Source organism: Callithrix jacchus, chromosome 14 (assembly GCF_049354715.1).
Source record: "Callithrix jacchus isolate 240 chromosome 14, calJac240_pri, whole genome shotgun sequence".
Taxonomy (NCBI): domain Eukaryota; kingdom Metazoa; phylum Chordata; class Mammalia; order Primates; family Cebidae; genus Callithrix; species Callithrix jacchus.
The window spans coordinates 75704773-75725849 of NC_133515.1; the positions used below are offsets into that span (position 1 = coordinate 75704773).

Sequence of the window (21077 nt, forward strand, 5' to 3'; positions counted from 1 at the left end):
GTATGAATACAGCTATAGATCATATTGCAAAGAACTTTCATTCTGGTTAATAAATATCGTAAGTTCATTCACCCCGGTGTCTAACTCACCCCCAATCCTGGCCCTCCTCTGGATATCCCTCCAAATACTTCCCCTACCAACCAGCAGCTAAAAAAGCACCTCCTGGCACAGAGTCAGTCAGTCAGTCCCACAGGACCGTCCCAGTGCAGTTGATGTTAAGGCATCAACATTGGTTCCTGCCTGCTCTGCACCCAGGTTCTTAGACATATTGAATATCACCCCCAGTGACTTACACGTTTTTTACATTAAGGTTTTTGTTATAATTGTTTTCACTGTGATAAGATTTGACACGTAAGATTCTTAAGTTCTCAATGTAAAGTTTTTCTTACTCTAAAAATCTTACACTTTTAGAACTATAAGCAACCTTAGAGATGCTTCTTATCCAACACCCTTATTTTCTGCAGAGAAAACGGAGGTCTAGGACAGCACTTCTCAAATGTGTATATGCAGTGGAATCCCCGGGACCTTGTTGAAATGCAGATTCTGAGTCGGGAGGTCTGGGGTGGGCCTGAGAGTGCAGAAGCTGCTGGTATGTAGGCTACACATTATGTAACAAGACCTCTGATTTCAAGGACACACAGGCGACCTTCATTTTTGACACATCATCTGGTTTTAGAAAATCCCCAGAAATTCAGTTTGTAAGGGGGGATAAATTTGTCACTAATAATTATCAAATTATCTCTCATTTTCAAACATTATTTCCAGCAGGTTTCCTCAACTAATACACACAAGGGTTCTGTTTAAAACGTAGTGATACGTAGAGTCTTCAGGAACACATCCATCATGATAAAAACCAGTTCACTATTACCTCTTAGCCAGAAGAGGGCGCCGGTCAGCTGGCCACCTCTGGTACCCCCACTGAGCTAAGCTGCAGGGTGGGTCTGAACCAAGCTGTGTGGCTTTCTTTTTTTTTTTGATACGGAGTCTCTATCACTCAGGCTGAAGTGCAGTGGCGCCATCTCGGCTCACTGCAACCTCTGCCGCCTGGGTTCGAGCAATTCTCCTTCCTCAGCCTCCCGAGTAGCTGGGACTACAGGCACCTGCCACCACACCCAGCTAATTTTTGTATTTTTAGTAGAGACAGAGTTTCACTGTACTGGCCAGGCTGGTCTCGAACTCCTGACCCCGTGATCCACCTGCCTCAGCCTCCCAAAGTGCTGCGATTACAAGCCTGAGCCACTACACCCAGCCAGCATCTGTAAATCTTTTACTCCCCTAATAGAGACCCTGCTTTGCTTCCATAGTGTGGTTTTGCGGCAGCACAAAGCCGCTGGCTTCCTGGATGACCTAGTCTCCTCCACTCTGCCTGTCTGCTCTTTTAGGCAGTGGAGCACATGGAAAGCTAATTGGTTTGGTACCTTGGGCTTTTCTCTTTTTTTTTCCCTAGAGAAATGGGGTCTCAGTATGTTGCTTAGGTGGATCTCAAACTCCTAGGTTCACGCAATCCTCCTGCCTCAGCCTGGGCATATTTTAATGTGTAATGGATTGTCTTTTCCCAAGCTGTTGAGCAGCAGGCACACAGTTGTAGGTGACATTTGTTTTGGTCAAGCCATGCTTACGTGAATAGGTACTGAGGTAGAGGCATGCATTGTTAGTCTCTGTACCTAACACTTTCTACTGGGCCTGCTGTTTGTTGAGCTTCTACTATATGAAAATGCTGACCGGAGCCCTCTTTACCTATATATCTTTCTGGGTAAATGGTAGACAGTTTGGATAGTTGATTTGTCTACTATGCTGGGAAAACAACAGGAAAGGGAAGATGGGTTAGGAATAGAGCGATCATGTATCCTGATTTGCCCAAGACAGTTCTGCCTTATAGTTTTGGTCCCAGTGTCCTGCCTGGTTCACATCCCCTTTCAAAAGTGTCCTGGTGTGGCCGGATGTGGTGGCTCACGCCTGTAATCCCAGCACTTTGGGAAGCCAAGGCAGGTGGATCACTTGAGGTCAGGAGTTTGAGACCAGCCTGTCCAATGTGGTGAGACTCCATCCCTACTAAAAATACAAAAATTAGCCAGGCATGATAGCACACACTGTAGTCCCAGCTACTGGGAAGGCTGAGGCACAGAATTGCTTGGACCCAGGAGGCGGAGGTTGCAGTGAGCCAAGATGACACCATTGCACTTCAGCCTAGGTGACAGAGCAAGAAAAAAAAAGTGTCCTGGTGTGTATGCTAAATTATATGGTTACCCTAGTTATAGGCAGAGTGACCATATGTGCTGATTTGCCTAGGATAGTCCTGGCTTCTACCCATTACCCTAGTTTGGAGGATAAAATTATATAATCGCTGTAGTGATGGACTATCCTACCTAATCAGCATTTTTCCTTGGATTTTCCTCTTGGTTTCCAAGAGGCTATCTTGTGAAATGCTTCAGTTTGGGAACAGAATTTAACACACAAAAATATCTATGCACAAGAGAGAGCGATAGAATCAAAGAAAAATGCTGAAAATATAATAAATGTAAAACACAGACTAACTGTGGGGACTTCTAGAATAGACAGTTTAATCCAATTTTAAAGTTGGGATCTAGTATTAGTGGGAGCCAACACTAGAATCCAGACTGAGTTTAAATCCATGTGACATTTACGTAAAATCCATAGTAATATGTAAGCTGAGTGGGTATTGATGATTTTATAGTCTTTACTCAATAATTCCATTTCCTCAATTTTCTACTCAGGTTATTCTGTGACTTGAATATATAGAATTTCCATAAAATACATAAAGTGTTTTTTGTTTTAGTACAGTATTTTAAGTTACATGCTTTACTTGCTATTACACCAGAGAGATTCAGGTCCTCTTGTTACCACTTATTATAGGACCATTAGATGAATCTTAAATTTCTCCCTCCTCAGGGGTCTGAGGAGAAGCTCTTACTAGTAATGGATCACTAAACTTTGCTTTTCAATTCTTTCACAGCAATTAAAACATCCAAATCTTGTGAACCTCATTGAGGTGTTCAGGAGAAAAAGGAAAATGCATTTAGTGTTTGAATACTGTGATCATACACTTTTAAACGAGCTGGAAAGAAACCCACATGGGTAAGTAATCTGGAAACTGATTACTGTCTCAAAAAAATAAAATAAAAAAACTCTAGTGGAGAAGGATCCCATTCAAATATTGACAACAAAAGTGTAGGAATAAAGATAAAGGGTTGTTCTGACACTACGTGAAGACAGCTACAAAACTGGGATACATAAGGATTTTATTTAAATGAACATGTTTCTAGATGGAAATATTCGTGATTATAAAAATATTGCCTCCACAATTTATCTATTTATTAAACAAAATTCGAATCAGAATACCAATAGGTTTTTTTTCAAACTTGAAAAAGACTAAAACGGGACTTTTAAGTGTTGAATATCAAATCGCAGTCGTTTGAGAGATTCCCTTTGACAAAAAAGTACCATAAACAAAACTAAAAAAGAAATGAGATATTAAACTATTTGCCAGAATTAATAACTTTTATATCTATCTATGAAGAATTTACAATAACATTTTTTTAAAAAGTTAACGTCCAGGCCAGGCGCGGTGGCTCAGGCCTGTAATCCCAGCACTTCAGGAGGCCGAGGCGGGTGGATCACTAGGTCAAGAGATCGAGACCATCCTGGTCAACATGGTGAAACCCTGTCTCTACTAAAAATACAAAAAATTAGCTGGGCATGGTGGCACATGCCTGTAATCCCGGCTACTCAGGAGGCTGAGGCAGGAGAATTGCCTGAACCCAGGAGGCGGAGGTTGCGGTGAGCCGAGATCGCACCATTGCAGTCCAGCCTGGGTAACAAGAGCGAAACTCCATCTCAAAAAAAAAAAAAAAAGTTAACATCCAATTAGTAAATATATTCATTCAAAAAAACTTTCATAAATCCAGACTGTGGACCCCGCCATTGCTAAAACTACAGCATTGGACAAAGCACACACACAAAAGGAGCCTCACCTTACATTCCAGTGAACATGGAAAGCAAATCATTAAAAAAGAGAAGGAGGCTGAGTGCGGTGGCTTATGCCTGTAATCCCAGCCCTTTGGGAGGTGGAGGCGGGCAGATCACTTGAGCTCGGGAGTTGAAGACCAGCCTGGCCAACATGGCGAAACCCCGTCTCTACAAAAACTACAAAAATTAACCTAGCCTGTCATCCCAGCTAGTCAGAAGGCTGAGGTGGGAGGATCACTTGAGCCCAGGAGGTGGAGGCTGCAGTGAGCAGAGATCATGCTGCTGCACTCCAACCTGTGTAACAGAGTGATACCCCATCTCCCTCTCTCTCTTTTTTTTTTTTTTGAAGGCAGGAGGAGAAGGAAATGACCAATACACCTAAGAAAACATGCTTATCCTTCCCTATTCATCAAGGAAATCTAAAACTTTTTAGTGAGGTACCATTTCTCATCTATTAAATTTAGCAAAGATTTTTCAAAAATTGTTATACTCAGTCTTATTAATAGTCAGGGAATCAGACCTTCTCATTCATAGCTGGCAAGAGTGCCAGTGGGAGGGCAATTTGTCAATATATATGAAAAAAAGTACCTTTTTATTCTTTGATTAAGAGATTCCATTTAGAGAAATTTATAGTAAGATAATCAGATCAGGGCAAAAAGTTATACATATGAATGTTCAGTATGTCATTATTTATAACAAAAATATTGTACTCATCTAATTTTCCAACAGTAAAGAATTGGTTACAGGCATTTTGGTATATCCATACAATAGTGCAATATGCAGCCAGCCCATTAGAGATTGTGCTTTAGAACAGTAGTTGATGTCCTGGGGAAATGTTCCTGGGATGATATATTAAAAAATGAGATAACATAATAGAATGTTACATGTAATTGAAAATTTCAGTTTTCTCAATATTCTACGAAGGCACATATATTGCTTTTTAAATAAAAATTAATATAAAAACAATTAAAATGGTATATTAATTTATAGTTCAACTTTATTCTGAGCTAAATAGGGTGTTGTATGTTGACTTAGAACACAGATATGTTCAGGCATTCTATAAATTAATATACATTATCATGACGTTAGGCATTTATGCTCACTTCACGTATTGTTCAAGGCCCCAAAACTATTATAAAATGTTCATTGCATATACCAGTTTTGACTGAACATCTTTCTCTTCCCTACTTGTATCCTAAGCTTTCCTGTCTATAGACTTAGCTCGTGTTCTTCTTATTTTAATCTAGAAGGTTCTAGTTTTTTTTCACTTTCACTGTTTCTATCATAATCTTTGTTTATTTATTTATTTATTTTTTGAGACAGAGTTTCACTCTGTCACCCAGGCTGGAGCGCAGTGGGGCAATCTCAGCTCACTGCAGCTTCTGCCTCCTGGGCTCAAGCAATCCTCCCACCTCAGCCTCCCAAGTAGCTGAGACTATAGGCATCTGCCCCCATGCCCAGCGAATTTTTGTATTTTTAGTAGATATGGGGTTTTATCATGTTGGCCAGGCTAGTCTCGAACTCCTGACCTGAGGTGATCCACCTGCCTTGGCCTCCCAAAGTGCTGCGATTACAGGTATGAGCCCCCGCACCTGGCCCATCATAATCTTTCAAATGTGACATCCTAGATATTTGTAATATCTCTAAGTGTCCTTCAGCTGGATGGAATTGCTTCCTTCCTTTGACCCCAAAGAATTTTATTTTCATCCCTGTTATGATACTTGGTACATACTACCGTATATATTTTCATATGCATACTCTCTCTCACTAGAGTATAAGTTTTTTGAGGGCATACTTCATGTCTTGTTGATCTTATGGCTTCCTCATGCCTCGCATTCTTTCACTCAAATAATATTTCATGGAGCATTTTACACTGGTGCAGAGGATACAGTTATAATGGCACAATCCTGCCCTCAAGAAGCTTAAAATGTAATAAAGAAACAGATATTCAAAGTAACAACTACAAATGGTTACGTTGATTTGTTTAATGCTGATGCACAGGAGAAGCAACTCCAACATCTGTTGGCCCCAGGAAGTGAGGGACATCTGCAGAGAAGGCAGCACTTGGGCTTTGAAAAGGAAGAGGGGTTGGCCAGATGGACACTCCTGGAGGAATGCACAGACACAAGAAAGAGCAAGGCATGTTCCAGCAACTCCTGCATTCAATATATATTTAGCAACACCAAGGACTACTGAACCATCCCACTTGGCACTCTTAAGTTTTACAAGTGTGCTTAGCACTGCTAGTGTTCAGTACTGCTTTGGGTCAGCCCTGAGACCTCAATCTATTATACATGGAGTAATGCAAATAGGAACAATCTAGAATATGCCACTCTTTTCATGGAATGTTGGGTACCTCTAGATAATAATGATTAATTTAAAGCTTTCATCTGCTTGTACTCCCTTCCTAAAATCTACTTAAATAACATGCAAAAGAGGATTTTTAAAGCCCTAAGTCCAGTGAATAGCAAACAGAGATAAACAACCAGCTAGTATACATACCAAGCCTTTTGGACTATTGTTTATTAAGGGAAACATGTAGGAGAAATAACTGGTGTACAGGCATAAGATCATCAATTCAGTGAATGTGGGGTGAACCATGGGATGGTGAGATAATGAAGGGACCCACAGACTAAATTACAGCATAAAGAAAAGTTGGGCTGGGCACGATGGCTCACGCCTGTAATGGGATTATACATGGACACTTTGGGAGGCCAGCTGGGCAGATCACTTGAAGTCAGGACCAGCCTGGCCAATATGGTAAAACCCTGACTCTACTAAAATTATCAAAAATGAGCCGGGTTTGGTGATATGCCTTTATAGCCCCCATAGTCCCAGCCTACTCAGGAGGCTGAGGCAGGAGAATTGCTTTGATCTGGGAGGCAGAGGTTGCAGTGAACCAAGATTATGACACTGCAATCCAGCCTAGGCAACAGAGCGAGACTCCGTCTCAAAAAAACAGAAGAATTTATGTCACAGTGAAGATGGTGAAAGTGTACTGCTTCTTCTGCCATATGAAAGCTTCTCTACTTACTGGATAGAGATAAAAGCATTTGTTAGATCAATAGATGCATCCAAAGTAGTGAGGCTGTGTTAAATTTTCTCCAGTAGAGAAACTGCATGTATAAGAGCAGCTACAATTGGCATCATCTGATTAACATTAAAATAATCTATTCTCATTCTCTAAGATTCATTATTTTTTCCTGTAAAGTCTGATATAAGTTAAATGGGATAGTGATAGGAAGTATCATCCCTGTCAACAGGGAGGATTTCCCCAAGCTGCCATTTCACTACACATGATAGAGTAATCCTTCCATCAAGAAGTTTAAAATCTGGATAGTGTGGTGGCTCACGTCTGTAATCCCAGCATTTTGGGAGTCTGAAGCGGTGGATCACCTGAGGTCAGGAGTTCTAAACCAGCCTGGCCAACATGGCGAAACTTCATCTATACTAAAAATACAAAAAAAAAAAAATAGCCAGGTGTGGTGGTAGATGCTTGTAATCCCAGCTACTTGGGAGGCTGAGGCAGGAGAATTGCTTGAACCCAGGAGACAGAGGTTGCAGAGCCAAGATCATGCCATTGCACTCTAGCCTGGGCAACAAGAGCAAAAGTCCATCAGAAAAAAAAAAGTTTAAAATCTAATGAAAAGTCAGATTACATGAGAACAATTAAAGATTATGATAGTGTTATAAAACTGCTACTTGGGTTTATAAAACTGCATCTGTCCACATCTGACCTCAACACATGAGGTACATTGGTAAATTAAACTTGAATTTCTTCATCAGTTAATTGAGCATAGAAATTTACCATGAGGTTGTGGGTGTGGCTTGGTGGAAGAATAACAGTGAATCAAGAGTATTAAGAAACATATTACTGAGGAGAACGATCCAAGATGGCCGATCACTAACATCCCGGGATTGCAGCTCTCAGGGAAGGAGCGGAGAACTAGAGGACACTACACTTTCAGACAAATTCTGGTCGCTCATGGAGCAGAAGATCCCCCAGTGGAGGAAACACACGGGTGGCCAGCACGACTCTCGTGGCCGGCGCAGCGGTTCCGCCGGCACCTTGGCGCAGCAGCTCTCGGAGCAGAGTAAACAGGTTCGGAGGACCCACAAGGGCTCCCAGCACGACACCAGAGCCCGGCTCAGCGGCTGTGACGGCACCTCCGTGCGGCAGCGCTCAGCTCAGAGTAAACGGGACCGGTTCCCCTTCTGACCGAGGTTTGGAGCCCCGGGAAGGCAGAGTCGCCTACTATGGACACAAGAAGGAAGCCAGACAGGAGAATCCTGGGCAGAAAAGCACCATCAGTTTTAATGCTGCTGCTCTGGCCCTGGGAACTAACAACCTGGACGCCCACTCAAGAGACCTAATCTGAAAGTTGGTAAATTCAAAGACAGCAGGAGGATAAATTAACAATGATGAGAAGAAACCAGTGTAAAAAAGCTGAGAATACTCAAAGTCCGAATGCCTCTCCCTCTAAAGATGATCACAGTTCCACATCAACAATGGAACAAGGCTCGATGGAGAATGAGCGCATCCTGATGACAGAATCACTCTTCAAGGAATGGATAATAACAAACTTCGGTGAGTTAAAAGAACACATTGTACCCCAATGTAAAGAAACTAGGAACTTTGAAAAAAGGTTTGATGAAATCCTAATGAGAATAGACAACTTAGAGAGGAGTATGAGTGAATTAACGGAACTGAAGAATACAATACAGGAACTCCGAGAAGTATGCACAGGTTTAAACACTCGAATTGTTCAAGCAGAAGAAAGGATGTCAGAGGTCAAATTCCAACTCAATGAAATAAAACGTGAAGAAAAGATTAGAGAAAAAAGGATAAAAAGGAATGAGCAAAGTCTCCAAGAAATGTGGGACTATGTGAAAAGACCAAATTTACGTTTGATAGGTGTACCTGAATGTGACGGAGAGAATGAATCCAAGCTGGAAAATACCCTTCAGGATATTATTCAGGAAAATTTTCCTAAACTAGCAAAGCAGGTCAACATTCAACCCCAGGTAATACAGAGAACACCACAAAGATATTCCTCAAGAAGAGCAACCCAAGGCACATAATCGTTAGATTCACCAGGGTTGAAACGAAGGAGAAAATACTAAGGGCAGCCAGAGAGAAAGGTCAGGTTACCCACAAAGGCAAGCCCATCAGACTTACAGCAGATCTCTCAGCAGAAACTCTACAAGCCAGAAGAGAGTGGAGGCCAATATTCAACATCCTCAAAGAACAGAACCTTCAGCCCAGAATTTCATATCCAGCCAAACTAAGCTTCACAACTGAAGGAAAAATAAAATCTTTTATGAACAAGCAAGAACTCAGAGATTTTATTACCACCAGGCCTGCTTTACAAGAGCTTCTGAAAGAGGTATTACACACAGAAAGAAACAACCAGTATTAGCCTTTCTAAAAATACACCAAAAAGTAAAGAGCACCAATATAAAGAAGAATTTATACCAACGAATGGATCAAACAGCCAGTTAACATCAAATGGCAGTAACCCTAAATTTAAATTGACTAAATCCCCCAATCAAAAGACACAGCCAAAACCCAATGGCATGTTACATCCAGACCTGTTTCACATGCAAGGATACACAAAGACTCAAAACAAAGGGATGGAGAAAGATTTACCAACCAAATAGAGAGCAAAAATAAATAATAAATAAATAAAAAGCAGGAGTTGCAAATCTCGTAGCGGATAAAATAGATTTTAAAGCAACAAAGATACAGTGGTAAAAGGATCAATGCAACAACAAGAGCTAACGATCCTAACACCCAGATACATAGAGACTTAGACTCAATGAGACAGAAAATTAATAAGGATATCAAGGACTCGAACTCAGATCCAGAACAAGTAAACTTAATAAATATTTATAGAGCTCTCCACTTCAAATACACAAAATATACATTCTTGTCAATACCACATCACACCTACCCATAAGTTTAAATGAAACATTGATTGGCCATTATTAATACCCAATTTTTTTCAAAATAAAGCAATATTTCCATTTACTCTCCCTCTTTCTCTTCCTCCTTCTTCCTCTCCTTTACTTATTTTTTTTTCTTTCCTTCTCTCTAAAAAAAAAGAAATCAACTTGTAAACCTCTAGATCCAGGTCGGCAATGTCTCTCTCATTGCTTGATTTCCTTCCTTCCCTTCCCTCCCTCCCTCCCTGCTTCCTCCCTTCCTTCCTTCCTTCATCTCTTCCTTCCTCCCTACCGTCCTTCTTCCCTCCCTTCCTGCCTTCCTCCCCCGCCCAAAAAAAGGAAACATATTACTGCCCAGGTGTGGCGGCTCATGCCTGTAATCCCAGCACTTTGGGAGGCTGAGGTGGGTGGATCATCAGAGGTCAGGAGTTTGAGACCAGCCTGACCAACATGGTGAAACCCCATCTCTATTAAAATACAAAAATTAGCCGGGCATGGTGGTGGGCCCCTGTGGTCCCAGCTACTCAGGAGGCTAAGACAGGAAAATTGTTTGAACCCGGGAGGTGGATTGCAGTGAGCCGAGATTGTACCACTGCATTCCAGTGGGCAACAGAGTGAGACTTTATTTATTCCAGATGACCACAGGTGATTATTTAAATTCCCTTTTCAGGCCGGGTGCCGTGGCTCATACCTGTTATCCCAGCCCTCTGGGAGGCTAAGGCAGGCCGATTGCTTGTGATCAGGAGTTCGAGACCACTCTGGGCAACATGGTGAAACCCCGTCTCTACTAAAATACAAAACATTAGCCCGACATGGTGGTGGGCACCTGTAGTCCCAGCTACTCGGGAAACTGAGGCAGGAGAATTGCTTGAAGCCAGGATGCAGAGGTTGCAGTAAGCCAAGATCACTCCATTGCACTCCAGTCTGAGTTATAGAGTAAGACTCTGTCTCCAAAAAATACAAATACAAATAAATAAATACCTGTTTCATCACTGGGTGGCCATCTGCCAGTATCCCAGCCATTAATGGCAATTAGATGCTGCCCTTCAGACCCCATTACATCAGATACCCAGTCCTAGATTCTCACAGCCTTGGGATTGTTTCCCATATTCACTTCTGGTACCATGTCCTGAATTGGTCAGGATTCAACAACAGAATTCACTCTAGCTAGTTTAAAGAAAAAGAGACTTGCCACAGGGTGTTAGTTTATAAAATTTGTGGGAGTACCAGAGAAACAAGCTTAATGAAGCACCTATTATGTTCTAGGTCTTGTTCTAGGTGCTGGGGCTACAACAGTGGACAAGGGAAAGTTTTTGCCCTTGTGGAATTTACACTCTGATGTAGTCCAACAATAAAGAAGAGTTATGAGTCTTGGAAGAAAAATAAAGCACAGCGTGAAGTTAGAGAATACCCAGGGAGGTGTATTAGTCAGGGTTCTTCAGAGAAACAAAACCAATGGGATACACAGAGGTACTGATAACAGGAGATTTATTATGGGTATTGACTTGTGTGATTAAAGAGGGAGAGAAGTTTCACAATGTGCCATCTGCAAGCCAGAGAACCAGGAAAGCCGGCGGTCTCATTCAGGCCAAGTCCTAAGGCCCAAGATCTAGGGGACAGAGAGTTTCAAAGTTCAAAGGCCTGAGAGCCAGGAGCTTCCACGTCCAAGGGCAGGAGAAGATGGATGTCCCAGCTCAAGGAAAGAGAGAGAAGCAGCCCTTCCTCTGCCTTTTTGTTATATCCAGGCCCTCAACAAGTGTGATGATGCCTGCCTGCCCTCACCATTGTGGTGGGTCTTCTTTACTCAGTCTACTGATTCGAATGTGAATCCCTTCCAGAAACACCCTTACAGACACACCTACAAATGATGTTTAGGGTTTTTTCTTTTTTTTTATTTTGAAAGAGAGGGTCTCATTCATTCATCTCACTCTCTGCAGTGGCCTGAACTTGGCTCACTGCAGCCTCAAACTCCTGGACTCAAGTAATCCTCCTGCCTGAGCCTCCTGAGCAGCTGGGACACTCACCGTTATGTCTGGGTAATTTTTAAACTTTGAGTTGAGATGGGGTCTTGCCATGTTGCCCAAGCTGGTCTCAAACTCCTGGGCTCAAGCAATCCTCCTGCCTCAGCCTCCCAAAGTGCTGGGATTGCAGGCATGAGCCACCACATCTGGCAGAAATAATGTTTTACCAGCTGTCTGGGCATCCCTTAACCTAGTCAAGTGAACACAGAAAATTACTCATCATGAAAAGGGAGTAGAAGGAACAATAAGCACAAAGATTGAAGGTGTAAATAAGCCTGGTATGTTCAGAGAATAGCAGAAACTAATGGGCTGGGATGGAATAAGCCTGGCCTGTTCAGAGAATAGCAGAAACTAATGGGCTGGGATGGAGTGACTTTGGGATGTGATAAGAGATAAAGTTGGGAAGGGAAATCGAAGCAAAATGTTATCAACAGCCTGGTAGGCCATAGAAACAAGGCTGGATTTTATTCTAGGGTAGGAAAGATTTACTGAGAAAGACTGAGTTCATCTTGGGTAATAATAATGAAATCAAGCTTCCCCTGTTCAGTTTTTATAACAAACTTACAGGCAATGACTTAGGACGTCAGCATCATGTCTTCCCGAGTGCCTCAAAGAGCATATTCTGGGCAGTTCAGTCTGAATTCCCCCATCATGTTACCGTTTCTTGGTAACCCATTCAGACTTGAACTGGGATGTCTCATGTTTGCTTTCAGGACTTTGTTATGACTTTTAGTATTACTTTCAGTGGCAGAAACCTCCACTACTTTTGCACCAACTGAATATTTGGTTTTGTACTTGCCCAAAATATAATATTTAAACATTGAGCATCAGTTGATTTCACCAAAGGTTGATTTGGCTCCAAGATGCTTTGAAAAATGCTGCCTGTGGCTGAGCAGTGCTGTGGCGCTCTATCTTTCTGGCCTGAGCACCACGTAGATGTGTATTCTCTTTGATGCCTGTCTTCTGTCTGCACAGTCAGTGGTGTTGGTTTGCAGTTCTTTTTGATGGCCAACTTCTCTTTGCACGATCAGTGGTGTTGTTTTGCCCCAATGGAATCTGCCTCCTTGGAACCTAGCTGAACCAAATGGGCACTTCCTGTGAGATGCCTTTAAATAGCTCAGGACTTCCCTATGAAATTATTTCATTCTCGAGTCTATCTTATTAAAGCTAATAATTGGGGCATTGCAGTTTCTGAATCCTAGCCCCTACCTTGTTTCCCAATTCCAGTACTTACTCTCCTGCACCTGTAGTCTTAGATCCTGACCAGACCAGTGTTCCATTCTCGCATCAGTAGAAGCATGTGTTCCACCCTCACTAGACCCTCCCAAGGACTGAAATCCATTTCCCTTCCTCTCACTGCTACCACCATAATCTAAGTATCCAAATCTCACTTGGGTTATTGAATTAGCCTCCTGATTTCTCTCTCTGTATGTATGCTGCCCCCCAGAAATCCATTCGTCATATTTTGTCACTTCCTTGCTTGATTTCTTTCAATGGTTTTGAATTTAGCATAAAGTCCAAATTTCTTATCGAGATCTAGATCTCTGAGGCCCTCCATGGACTGGTCTGTGCCAGCCTTCCCAGCTTCTTCACTCATGCGTCAGCCACACTTCCCCACACTCTCAGTTCTTTCTCTCCTCAGGGCCTCTGCTATTCTTCTGCACCTCTTCCGTCTTTTTGCAGGGGTCTCAGTCCCATCAACTGGCCTTATCCAGTCTCAGACCTGTATCTCCAGAACCCAGGTGGGTGTTAAAACCAGACATTGAGGGAATAGATTTCTCAATAAACTTATGAGATATTATTCTATGATTACACATGAGGAAAACTGAAGGCACAAAGAGCTTAGATAACATGTTCAAGATTATAAAAGTAGGAAGCAGCATGTCTGGGATTTGAACTCAAGCAACCTGTCTCACAGTGCACAAAATGGCTGTACTATCCTTTCTGCCTTGTATTTTTTCTTTTCTTTCCTTTTTTTGAGTTTATTTATTTATTTATTTAAAGATGGGGTTTCACCATGTTGGTCAGGCTGGTCTTGTACTCCCAACCTCAGGTGATCTGCCCTCCTTGGCCTCCAAAGTGCTTGGATTACAGGCGTGAGCCACCGCACCCGGCCTCTGCCTCGTATTTTTAAAATGTAAACAATGTTGTTTCAGGTTTGGCCCTAAGTTAAGTGGGGAGAAGAATAAAGTTATATCAGAATTCAATGCTGGAAATAGACATTTCAAGTGGAAAGGGATTTAATCATGAGAATTAGGTCCATTCATAATATTAATAATTAGGAGAACTAGAGTCAAAGGGTTGTCACTGGGCCACTGATGTCAGGGATGTGCCACAGTAATTGTGGTACAAGATGAGGAAACTGCTCTGAAGTAAATAGCTGTGTACGTTGCTTGCTGTTTCTCTGCATATACTTCAGCCTCACATGGTGATATCTTGTAGCTAGTGTCATAACTGAGTCATGCATAGGCCTTCCCACTGTTCTGTAAAGTCAGGTACATCTGTGCATGTTTGCTTTTTTATTTTTATTTATTTATTTATTTTTAAAAGCCAGTCAAATTTAGCAGTGGGGGGTTGTATACCAACTTAGTGACACTAATGTTAATAAGTTCTGATAACCCACTCCCATCAGACCAGCCGCATGTTCATTTTTTAAAAAGTGATCTAAATATACTTCTTAAATATCCAAATATGACAAAATATTAAATCTGAGTGATGGATATGTTTGGGGTATTACATAATTTAATTTTTTTAATTAACAAAATTCTTACAGTGGACATTTAGTGAAAGAAACCCTTACGTTTCAGATTTTTGAAAAACATGCAAACAACAGCCACACCTCTGTCAACAGGGCTGAAAGACAAACAACACTGAGAAAAATATTTGCAGCGTGTATAACAGACTCTGATGTACCTTGAGTCTTTCTAAATCAGTAAGAAAACAGTAAACAGACCAATTTAAAAAGCAATAAAGGCCATGAAATGGAATTGCACAAAAGAAGAAATGTAGGATCCAATAAGGGTGTGAAAAATAATAATCACTAAAACTTAGTGAAATACAAATAAAAACCACAATGAAACATCTTTTTATTTTAACCACAGATTGGCAAACATAACATTGGCAAAACCAAATGTTGGCAAGACAATGAGGAGACAGGGACTTTCAAGCACAGATGTTTGGTGGGAGTGAAAATGGGTATAACCTTCCTCAGAAAGGGTAGTTTGGCAGTATGTAAATGTGAAGGCATCATCATGGGACAGTGATGTGAGTGATGGAAAGCTACCAACAGAAAAGTTACAGAGAATGTAATTGCTATAATTTTTAGAGATGGTTACATAAAGTAGAATACTCCCGGACAGAATAAGTTGCCCAGATTCCCAATCCCCAGTGTAAAATACAGCTGCCCATGATACTTCTCAATATTTTCTACACAGAGGGATGAGTCTGCCAGGAACAAGAAGCTCACACCCTCTCATTCTTATGGGATCTTGATTCTCCCTGGCCTCCTTTTGGTCTATAAACCTACCTGCTTACCAGGGACAAGTAACTATTACAAAATAACTTGAGCATCTACTGCCAACATGAGTTGGAGGAATTGAAGAGCTGTCTTCCAAGTATACTTTTTTTCCCTGCAAAACTAAGTCTCAGGTCTACCTGAATTTTATCCTTGCAGGATCAAAATGTGATGCATGCCTATCATTGGTCTCAGATATCCCACTTCTAGAGCTTATCTTAAGAAGATAATTGCATAAATATCATAACATGGATGATTACATATATTCATTGAAGATTTTCTAGAAATGAAAATTGGCTGAACTGAACTGCTCATCAATGGAGACTAAGTAAATTTTTATACATCCATATGATGGTCTCCTCTGGAACCACTAAAATATATGTGTACATGTTGGTATTTGTACCTCTGTGCATAAAATGTTTCTCAAAGTGGTCAGGGGCGAAATTAAAGAAAATAAATGGGTGGCTAGGTAGATGTCAGAGAGACTTCATATATATATGTTTATACATTTAAAATTTGACCATACGAATATATTAATTTTTAAATTTAAGTTAAAAAGTAGATACTGGCCAAGAGTAGTGGCTCACACCTGTAATCCCAGCACTTTGGGAGGCCGAGGCAGGCAGATCATCTGAGGTCGGGAATTCAAGACCAGCCTGGCCAACATGGGGAAACCCCGGCTCTACTAAAAATACAAAAATTAGCCAAATATGGTGGCACATGCTTGTAATCCCAGATACTCGGGAAGCTGAGACAGGAGAACTGAATCACTTGAACCCAGAAGGAGGAAGTTGCAGTGAGCTGAGATCGTGCCACCACACTCCAGCCTGGGTGACAGAGCCAGACCCAGTCTCAAAAAAAAAAAAAAAAGGGGGGGGGAGATAGAGAGAGACCAGGAGAGAGAGGAACAGAGATGCCTGAAGAGAGAGCCACTAGAAGTTATAGCAGTTATTTTGGGGTAGGAAGATTTGACCCAACATGTTTTACTCCTTTAGTTTTCCATATATATATATATTTTTTTTTTTTTTTTTTTTTTTGAGACAGAGTTTCACTCTTGTTACCCAGGCTGGAGTGCAATGGCACGATCTCAGTTCACCGCAACCTCTGCCTCCTGAGTTCAAGCAATTCTCCTACCTCAGCCTCCCGAGTAGCTGGGACTACAGGCGCGCACCACCATGCCCAGCTAATTTTTGTTTTTTTAGTAGAGACGGGGTTTAATCTTGTTGACCAGGATGGTCTCGATCTTTTGACCTCGTGATCCACCCGCCTCAGCCTCCCAAAGTGCTAGGATTACAGGCATGAGCCACTGCACCCGGCAGTTTTCCATATTTTTTAATCTTCAGAAGCATCTATCATTTTACATATGTAAAAAACTAAAATTACAAAAAGAAATTATATAACTATAATAAAAGATAGTAAAGCCCAATTTTCATTAAAATCTTTCATTAGGGCCTGTCTGCACTGTGTTCCATCGCTCACCACGCCACTTCTCTTCCCAGCCCTTGCTTCTGGAACTCTATCCTAGGAGTTTTCATTTGCTTTTTAATTTTTCTCCCTCAGAGTTGCTGATGGAGTGATCAAAAGTGTATTATGGCAAACAGTTCAAGCTCTTAATTTCTGTCATAAACATAACGTAAGTAACATTTTCTAATGTATTTGTTAATTTCTTCATGATGACTTTTTTCTTCTAAATAGCTCAGGGTTTTGTTCAGAGAGTTGAAGACAAGGGAAAGTAAGAGCCAAAGAAGTGAAACAAAAGGAAGTTGAGCCTGTGATCCCAGCACTTTGGGAGGCTGAGGTGGGAGGATCACGTGAGTCCCAGAGTTTGAGACCAGCCTGGACAATATAGCAAGACCCTGTCTCTGTGAAAAAGAAGAAAAGGAAATAACAAAAGAAAGTCAAAATATGATTTTTTTAAAGTGATGCATTATTCATGGCCCTTTTCCAGTTTCTGTAAGAATCAAGTTGCTCATTCCTTATGAATTAAAAATTTGAATAAAGGTAATGATCCTTTTGCCATAGTGCTAGTGACTCCTGTGAATATTTTTAAATTGAGCTAACATAATTTTTAAGGGCCGGTGTGGTGGCTCACACCTGTAATTTCTTCACTTTGGCAGGCCAATGTGGGGAGATAGCTTTGAGCTCAGGAGTTCAAGACCAGCCTGGCCAAGATGGTGAAACCCCATCTCTACTAAAAATACAAAAAAAGTAGTCGGGCATGGTGGGTGGGCGCCTGTAATCCCAGCTACTCAGGAGGCTGATGCAGAGGATTGCTTGAACCTGGGATGTGGCAGTTTCAGTGAGCCAGGATCACGTCTCTGCACTCCAGCATGGGCAACAGAGCAAGACTCCATCTCAAAAAAAAAAAAATTAGCCAGCCATGGTGGCACGTACCCATAATCCTAGCTACTTGGGAGGCTGGAGCTGGAGAATCACTTGAACCCAGGAGGCAGAGATTGCAGTGAGCTGAGATCACAACACTGCTCACCAGCCTGGGAAACAGAGAACCTGTTTCCAAAAATAATAATAATAATAATTTTTCAGGATACTGGTGGTGTAATCCCACATGATACTTGTTTTTTTCATTTTTTACATGTCTTAAGTCCTTTACTCTATAGCAATCTAAGTCCCCCTTCCCTTTCCTTTTTAAAAATCATTTCCATTAATTTTGTATAGTCATAGTTATCAAGCTTGAGCATGCATCAAAATCACACGGAGGGCTTGTTAAAGCACAGCTTCCTGGGCCCCGCCCCCAGAGTTTCTGAATCAGTAGGTCTGCAGTAGGGCCCCAAGCATGTTCATTTCTCATATTTTCCCACATGCTACTGAAGCTGCTGGTTCAAGAACCACACTTTGAATACAGCTATGTTAGAGAAGTAATTCTGGCCAACTGTTTTCTGTATGTAACTTAACTTGTTCTTTCACTTGTAGTTCCTGTAAATTGGAGTTTACATCTAGAGTTTACATCATATTCAGGTTCAGCCTTTTTTAGATAAGAATACCTCCTGTGTGGTGCTGTATACCTCCTATTGCCTCCGCATCATGAGGCGTTTGGCATCTGGTTGTCCCACTTTCACCAAAGTTGAAATTGATTACTGAGCTCAGGAAGTATGCGTTTGGTCCCTTCCGTTATCATTTTCCCTGTCAACCTTGTTTCCATGATGGTTTCAGCATCCAGTGATGATTATTGCCTGTATCTAGTATTTCATGACAGTAACTTTCTAATTCTACTATTCCTTCTGCATTTATTAATTGGAATTGTATGGAAAAGAACTCACCCTCATGGACTCTGGCTACTTTTATTTATCAACACTCAGAGTGATGAGTTGGTATCTTAGCAACAATGACAAGTTTTGGGGAGAGATGGCTGGAGCACCATTATAAACACAAGTTTTATGTTGTGTTTTCAATCCTTTCTGTTATTGGTCTCTCTGATGCTCAGATTTTCCCATCTTAGGCCAATGAGAGCTTCTTTTAAGTTGGCTGCTTGTATCTTTGCTATATATCATTATATTTTTGAGGCAGTCTTGCTCTGTTGCCCAGGCTGGAGTGCAGTGGTGTGATCATAGCACACTTCAGCCTCAAATTCCTGGGCTCAAGTGATTCTCCCACTTCAGCCTCCCTCAGTAGCTGTGACTACAGGCATGTGCCAGTTTTTTTTTTTTTTTTTTTTTTTTTTTTTTTTGTAGAGACGGGGGTCTCACTGTCTTACCCAGGCTGGCCTCAAACTCCTGTGTTGGCTGCCCAAAGTGCCAGGATTACAGGGTGAACCACTGCACTCAGCCAATGATAGCTTTTGAAAAATATCTCTAGACCTTTTAAGTTGGTGCCTAGACAGAGACAGTGCTGAGGCAAAGACACAGAGTACCATACGGTCAGTTTTGTTGCCAGCAGAATGTCTATCATAGCAGTCTAGGATTGCCGAAAAAGAAAGTATAAGATCATGGAAATACATTTCAGTACGGAGGGGAAGCTTTCTTTAGTTTTAGGAAAGTCAGTGAAGTTTTTATTAGGTTAAATCAAAAGCTTTTCTTTTCTTCTTTTTTTCTTTTTTTGAGACAGAGTCTTGCTCTGTCTCCCAGGCTAGAGTGCAGTGGCATAATCTCGGCTCACTGCACCATCCACCTCCCAGGTTCAAGCGATTCTCCTGCCTCAGCCTCTTGAGTAACTGGGATTACAGGCACCTCCCACCACGCCCAGCTAATTTTTGTATTTTTAGTAGAGATGGGGTTTCACCTTCTTGGCCATGCTGGTTTCAAACTGCTGACCTTGTGATTTACCCACCTCACCCTCCCAAAGTGCTGGGATTACAGGCGTGAACCACTGTGCCCGGCCAAACGCTTTTATTTTCTATTAATGTAGAGGGACATTTTTTACAAACCAGTAAACCTGTTTTTCATGATGCAAATTGTGCTTTCTAATACTTAATGAAGATGATGCCAAATTGAGTCCCTATCTCTGTTGCTTCCCACCATGCTATAGGAGGTATCAAAGTTGCTGCAGGAGTTTTGCAGATAGTTAAAATGATCTCTAAAAATATCACTTACCACAAGTGTTTATACTTTATCCCTTTATTACCAAACAGTTTCCTGGGTACTTGGTGCTTGAATGCAATGTCTGTGGCTGCTTTATCTTTGTATCTCTCTAATACCTAACTTGGATATTTTTCTATAAAGGGTGCTCAATAAATATTTATTAAATAATTGGACGGATGGATGGATGGATGGATGGATGGATGGATGGATGGATAGATAGATGAGTCAGTCAGCTCATCAGTCAATTGCCTGACTGACTTACTATTTCCAGTGGCCCCAAACGTTAGTGTAGATCAATACAACTGCCATCATTTCTCTGCTTGGAACAACACATTCTATAGCTTAAGCTCTAAAACACAGAAAACTTCTGATTGATAATCTATGGCCTCTATTTAAAATAGATAATTTTTCAGGCCAGGCATGGAGATAATCCTAACGAGGACACTGAAGGGTAAAGTAGCAAGGGATTCAGGCCTTGCTACTCCAAGCATGGATCATAGAGATCACCTGGGAGCTTGTTAGAACTGCTGAATCTGACGTCCACTCCAGACCTGCTGAATCAGAGTCTGCATTTTAACAAGAGCTCCAGGTGACTCATGTGCACATTAAATTTGGAGAAGCACAGGACTTAAGAAAATACCTACTCATTTTGCTCTGTTTTATACTACAATATCACTAGAGTGAGATAACCAAAGTGATCCATTTAACGCCATAATGAACCCATGGATTTTTATATATTTGATGTATTGATTAGAGAAAAGGGGCTTCATCTCAAAATGGCAAAAATGACTTCTATTTTCCTTTTCTTTTGTTTTCTGAGACAGAGTCTTGCTCTTTTGCCCAGGCTAGAATGCAGTGGCACCTTCACAGCTCACTGCAACCTCAGCCTCCCATGTTCAAGCAATCCTTCCACCTCAGCCTCCCAAGGAACTGGCACTACAGGCATATGCTACCATGCATGGCCAATTTAAAAAAATAATTCTTCTTTGTAGAGATAGTCTCATTGTGTTGCCCACGGTGGTTTCAAACCCCAGACCTCAAGCGATCCTCCCACCTTGGCCTCCTAAAGAGTTA

At 41.5% G+C, this 21077-nt stretch overlaps 1 protein-coding gene across 1 annotated transcript in view; it reads left to right on the plus strand.

The window, feature by feature from the left end:
* The window catches only part of CDKL4 (cyclin dependent kinase like 4), a 138314-nt gene that overhangs the window by 14355 nt on the left and 102882 nt on the right, over positions 1-21077 (plus strand). Inside the window, 2 exon segments of the mRNA XM_078348371.1 lie at positions 2975-3096; positions 17029-17101. Of these exon segments, the coding sequence (XP_078204497.1) occupies positions 2975-3096; positions 17029-17101 (195 nt within the window).